Genomic DNA, 6401 nt, shown 5'->3' on the forward strand with positions numbered 1-6401 from the left:
ATTTAAGAAAATGGCCCTAAAGGGAAGAAAAGAATATAAATTGGTTCTCTTTAACAGATGCATTGAGATAGACCCTTAAAAACATGGTTTTTCTCTTTCTAAGGCTATTATAGGAGCTTGGATGAATCATTAAGGTAATGAAAGCCATGCATAGGTTCAGTAATAACTGCGACTATCCTCTAATTCATAAATATAGGTAATGTCAACTTGTAACAGTCTAGGATTCAGAAGCTGCTTTGGAATACATATTCTCTTTTTTTAAAATGAAGGATAGTTGATTTACAATGCTGTGTTTTTAATAAATACATATTCTTATAAGAGAGACATACAAAATTAGAGGCAATCACAGCCCTAAGCCTGTCCTAGAACACCTATTTATCCTATAGTATTTTGTAACATGTAAGAGTATACTTTTTTTTTTAGCTAACTACTATTATTAAAAGTTTTTTTTATGGGAAATAAACCTGTTCCAATTTGAGAAGTCAGAAAACCCTGTAAATGGGGAGTTACCCTCAACTACCTTTCCCAGCAAAATTAACAAATCAACATCCTCTTTGCTTCAGTTCAGTTTAGTCACTCAGTCGTGTCTGACTCTTTGCAACCCCATGGACTGCAGCACGCCAGGCCTCCCTATCCATCACCAACTCCCAGAGTCTACCCAAACTCATGCCCATTGAGTCGGTGATGCCATCTAACCATCTCATCCTCTGCCATCCCCTTCTCCTCCTGCCCTCCATCTTTCCCAGCATCAGGTCTTTACAAATGAGTCATGCTTAAGCAGTAGCTATTCCCAGAGGAAATGAGGCACAGATACCACAGCACTGTTTTATTAGGGATTTCATTAAAGTTAAATTTCTAGGATTGAAGGAGTCAGTTAGGGAACACAAAGCTCATGAAGCCTCCTCAGATCTCATAGTGAACCACTGGCTCAGGTTCTTTGCTGGGATCGCCGCCTCGTTCCAGGTACAGATTATTGTAAGGATACTGCTTTGGCCCCTAAGGAAAAAACACAGGTCAGCAAGAACAACATATATCCAGCCAACACCTGGCTACAGCCTACCCTGAGGGAAGAATCACACACAGTAAACAGGTACACAGTAGCTTCTGGTGAGACCCAGCTGGGCCAGAACAGCAGGGACAGTACTCTTCTTCCCAGCTCAGCCCAAGGCAGTGAGAAAGCCTAGATTGTAAGAGAAGGGGTGCTACAGAGAGAGAGAGAGAGAGAGTGTGTGTGTAAGAGAAGGTGTGCCTACAGTATATGTGTGTGTGAGAGAGAAAAAGAGGAGGGAGAGAAAGAAAGGGAGAGCATGAGGGAAGCTTTCTAAATGAGATGATGCATCCATCCATCCCACTCTCTCGGGGTTGAGACAGACTCAATCTCCTTTAAGTCACTCAGCCTCTAATGGTTCCACCACTAAAGTGGCCTAGCAAATGAGGCGTGCAGGAGCAGCAGTGGGGGAAGCACAGAGGAAACATGGCTTGGACGTGCTTTAGGGGCTGCTGGCTTTACCAACAAACAGCTGTCAGAGAACACAGCTCAAGGGGAGGAGAAAAGGGTGATGTGCTTACAGAGCTGAAAAATGGAGGAGCCACACTGCGTTGCTTGCTCTCCTGAAGCGAAGTTAGTGCTCACACCAGCCCTATGTGCACTCTCCAGCCTGGGGCCCCTGGGGCTCGGTAGGAAGGCTTGTGTCCGTGCACAGACATGCGCGCTACCATTAGGACATTGCCTGTCTCAGCAGAGGTAGCACTGTGCAGCCAACTGGAGACACGGCAGCCTCCTGCTTTCAGTACCTTTCTCACAGTCTGCCCTGTAGACTATTCCCAGGTTAATCTTTTAAAAACCTAGGCATCATAACAGCATTCTTCTGTTCAAAATCCCAGCATGGCTCCCTGCTTCCTAGAGGCAGGCCAAGTCATCAATGTATTCCCAACCCTTGGCACGTTCTGTACCCAGTACATGACAGGAGCTTCATAAACATTTATTGAATTAATGCATTACTATACCATCAAGTCCAGATCCCTCAGCCACGCAATAAAAGGTGCCCAACCAAACTGATCAAATGCACTTCACAATATTTTTAACACAGCAGTTTCCACACCTGATTTCCCAGCACATCAAAATTACCTGGGAACTTGTTAAATATTGATTGTAGAACCCCACTGTGGAGTTACTGAATTAGGCTCTCCAAGAGCTAAGGAATCTGACTTTTTAGCAGTTCCCCAGGTGCAGCTGGTTGTCTGAGAGCTATTTATAAACCTATTCCACTCCAGCTAACTCACTGTCCTCTTTCTCCATTCTGTTTTTTTCCCCCAAATGTTCTCTTCAACTTCTCTCCGTCATCTAAAAATATATCTGTTTTAGCATCTAGCATAATCCTCCCTAACAGCACAAGCACATATATTCACTATGCACATATATATACAAAAACTGTGCCAAATTCCTATATATGTGCCAATGCTGCTCACGTCACATATCTAAATTTTCTTATCCAAATTAAATGTCCTCAAAGCAAGAGTATACTTTCATTCTTTTTTTTAGTTTATTTAAGTATAGTTGATTTACAATGTTTGTTAATTTCTGCTGTACAGCAAAGTAATTCAGTTGTGTGTGTTTGTGTGTGTATATATATACATACACACACTTTTTCATATTCTTTTCCATTATGGTTTATCACAGGATATTGAATATAGTTCACTGTGCTTTATAATAGGACCTTGTTGTTTATCCATTCTATTTATACTAGTTTGCATCTGCTAATCCCAAACTCTCAATCCATCCCTTCCCCACCCCCTCCCTGGCAACAAGTCTGTTCTATACAGACAGTATATTTGCTGTGTCCTTCATGTTCTCTAAAATTAACTGTCCATGCTTATAGTAAACATTTAATTGCTTCCTATAGAAAATGCCCTTCACACTAATAAAGGATAAGCTTTCAACTTGAGATTCCTGGACTCTACCTTAAAAGATCACTTGCTGAAATATGGTGGTAAGTACAGTTCCCCAAATGGCAACTCTAAAGACTAGCTGGCTTCTTCATTCTCATTCCTCATCTAGTCCTACACAGTTTCTTCTCACTCAGACTGACCCAAGATACAGGCAAAAGCTGTGCTCTGATACTTGTTCCAGGCCAGTAGCTAAGGAACTAAAGCCCTCTATAGGCTAGGCCTCACCAGGAAGCCAAGCTTAATATTGGGTAGATCTCTACTCCAGAGACTGCATTCCCTCAGGAAAGTGTGCCTGAGGGAGCACTCCTCAGATACTCACCACAGGCTGGTAGGTGGGGTAAATCTCCCCTACCCAAAACATGAACAGCATGAAGGCGACGAAGCCGAAAAGGTGCTTACACATGAGGTTCCAATTAACAGGAGTCGGGGACGTGTCCACACGGTTCCTGATATACATGTCCAGGTCCCAGTGCATCTGAGACAGAAAGGCAGATCACCATTACACACTGCTCTTCCTGCAAAAGGCAGGCAGTCCAGAGTGATCAGAGCCTCATACAAGACTTGAAAGGCATTCTCCTGCCCTGGGCAATATTCTGAGAGCCACATCTGAGATACTCTGGCCCACAGGACTGGATGCTGGCTTATGTCTGTGTTTGGTTGATCAGAGACAGTCCCAATCATTAACATTCACAACTCAGAGCTTCAGTTATTCTCAGAAGTCCTTTACACACACACACAGACACACATACACACAGAGACACACACAGACACACACACACACACGGAACCTCAGATCTCAGAGCACTTGACCCTGCTTCCTTGGGCAGAAAAACCTTAGTGTTGTTGATGTTTAGTCACTAAGTCATGTCTAATTCTTGGCAACCCCACGGGCTGTCCATTGGTTCTCCCAGCAAGAATGCTGGAGTGGGATGCCATTTCCTTCTTCAGGGGATTTTCCGGGATCAGGGATCAAACCCATGTCTCCTGCAGTGGCAAGCAGATTCTTCACCACTGAGCCACCAGGAAAGCCCACTTGGGCAGAAAAGTGCCATCTGATCTACAGAAGACATAGGGAAAAGGAAGAAAGGGCAAATGGGACATGGTTCTCTCACCGGTTCACCCCAGTTCAACCGCAGGTCTGGGTGGTCCCAGTCATACCATGGATCCCTCTCCTGCTGTGAGCGGTCAGGCAGTTTCGGATAGTCACCATACCTGAGAGACAGCAAGAACTTCTGGACACGGCTTTGAGAGCCTCCGACAATGCGCAGCCTTCTCATCTCTGAGATGAGAAACCAAGTGACAAGATAATGGCCTCCCACTAAGGACAGAGGAACTAACCTTCCAATCAAGATCTCAGTGTTTTCCTGTGGTGCACATATTGAGAATGTTGGGTTAAAGGGCTGCTGGTAAATATCCCAAATATCCCCCCAGAAAGACTGTGCAATTTACATTCCTACAAATGGTATAAAAGAGATTAATTTTCCTGAATGCTTTCCAGTATCAAAGTTATCATTAGTAAAATAGTTGCTATTTTATTGTTTTATTAAATCTCAATTTTTTACTCACTAAGCACAGCACTAACTGCAGAAATCCAAATTGTTATTAAAAATTCATGTCAAACTCCGAAACATTATTTAACATATGTAAGCTTTTCTTATCTTCTTTCAACAAAAAGAAAAAAAGTCATGCCATGTTCTAAGATTAGCAATGGAAGGGAATTTAACAATCAATCACTCTGTTTTCCTCAGTAGACAGAAAAAGAAACTGAAGTTTTGAGTCTGAACCTAAGGTTGCCCAGTAAACTGGAATAAAAACAAAAAGGTACAGATGAGAGAAGTACTCTCCATAGCAACTGTTTCTCAGCCACAAAATTGACAAACATCTCCAAGCCTCAACACCTGATTGTTGAGTCCCTTTTCTCCCTCTGCTGACTTAGACGCATCCCGGAATAGCGGGCACTCAGGTGTGATAGGCTGGATCTTTCAACAACAAGTCCAGGTTCATCTTATACAGACTGCTACCGAGGCTGCTCTTGTCCACAACACAATAAAAGTCATAGGAAATGATGACAACTAGACATGTGTCACAGAAAGTGATTGGAAAACAACAAGACGAATAGGAGCTGCTAAAATCACTGCTGAAAGAGTGATGCTAGGGAGAAAATGAGGGTGACAGTAATCAATTCAGGTAATTAACCACAGAGATGTTACGGGGTATGGGGGAAAATCATCAACTGGAGTAAGAGTTAGCTATTTAACCTTTTAAAGTTGCTAAGATGTCCACAACGCTAACAGCAACGACTTAAAAAGACAGAAATATACACATATTAATATATAGAGTACTCGGTCTACAAATAAGGTTCTCATGACAGCAGTCCAGCTCCAGCCTGGTCACGTGCCTGGATGACAGCACCTGAGCCCAGCAGATGCTCAATCTAAATGAAACCTTGCACTCTGGATGGACCAAGAAGGTTCCCGCTATTCAGGGGTTCTCAAGGGAGCTATTAAAACCTCAGCTTCCTCATCTGAGGAAACAGCCTGAGCCAAGGAGAAAATTAAAGTCCTCGCGACTGCAGCTGCTCACCCATCCCCTCCCACCTCTCTCCACCGAGAAAAGCACCCACATCACTGACTCTGACGGGTCACGAAAAGGTTCGGGAAAAAGGGTCAGAGTAGAGCCACCCACCCCAGTCCGAACTTCTCCCACTACTACTCGGGTGCGAGCAGACCCTATCTCACCCCATGCCATCATCTGGGTACGGCTCGTAGTCTTCCACCCGCATATTATACTTCTTGGCGGCGGCAGCCCGTTCTTCTGGGGTCTTGGGATAGGGTCCCGGGAGCATGTCCTTGGTAATGTGGGAGGCTAGGGCAAACGAGGGCAGGTCAGAAGCGACCCCACTTTCTCTGCCACTCTAAAAGCTTCAGGCTTCAAGGTCAGAGCCCGAGGCTTCGAGGGACCAGCAGACCTTCCTTCCGTTTTTGTGGATATGCCAACCCTACCTCCGCCCTTTCCCGCACTCGGCGGCCGTGGTGCCCCACCAAATCCACCCTGCGCCCGACACAATAAACCTCAGGCACTTCCCCCTCCCACCCACACTGAGGCCTCGCCCGTTCTAGCGGACCTGTCCGTGCCCCCAGCGGCACCACGTTTCGGGCTGCCTTTTGCAACCATCGGATTCCCAGGACCCCCGCTCTGGCCGCCGCCATCTTCACCTTCTTTCCGTTTCCCCCTGCACATGCGCAGAGACCTTGTCACGGCGGCTGAGCCGGGCCAAACGCGATTAGGGAGAAAAGAGTTAAGGTTCAGTAAGGGCGGGGCTTAAACGGTGCTGGTAAACCAGAGGGAAGGTGAGCGGATCCGTAGAGGCCGAGAGGCAAGGCGGAAAGGACAGAAAATCAAGCGGGTCACTGCTTTGACATTTCTGATTGTTGAGTCCCTTTTCTCCCTCT

At 45.3% G+C, this 6401-nt stretch overlaps 1 protein-coding gene across 2 annotated transcripts; it reads right to left on the bottom strand.

Moving 5' to 3' along the window:
• Nucleotides 1-827: 827 nt before the first annotated feature.
• NDUFB8 (NADH:ubiquinone oxidoreductase subunit B8) lies at nt 828-6188 on the bottom strand. 2 transcript variants are annotated; one of them, XM_068961531.1, is made up of 6 exons: nt 6074-6188; nt 5688-5814; nt 4062-4161; nt 3272-3424; nt 2470-2478; nt 1143-1202 (listed from the first exon to the last, which is right to left on the bottom strand). In XM_068961531.1, exons 1-6 carry the CDS (start codon nt 6156-6158, stop codon nt 1158-1160), a joined length of 519 nt encoding a protein of 172 aa, XP_068817632.1. In that variant the 5' UTR covers nt 6159-6188; the 3' UTR covers nt 1143-1157. The 2 variants fall into 2 exon arrangements, with proteins under 2 accessions (XP_068817631.1, XP_068817632.1); XM_068961530.1 differs by lacking the exons at nt 1143-1202; nt 2470-2478 and adding an exon at nt 828-996 and having other exon boundaries at nt 3269-3424.
• Nucleotides 6189-6401: the final 213 nt, after the last annotated feature.

Source organism: Capricornis sumatraensis, chromosome 23 (genome assembly GCF_032405125.1).
Source record: "Capricornis sumatraensis isolate serow.1 chromosome 23, serow.2, whole genome shotgun sequence".
In the NCBI taxonomy this organism is placed as follows: Eukaryota; Metazoa; Chordata; class Mammalia; order Artiodactyla; family Bovidae; genus Capricornis; species Capricornis sumatraensis.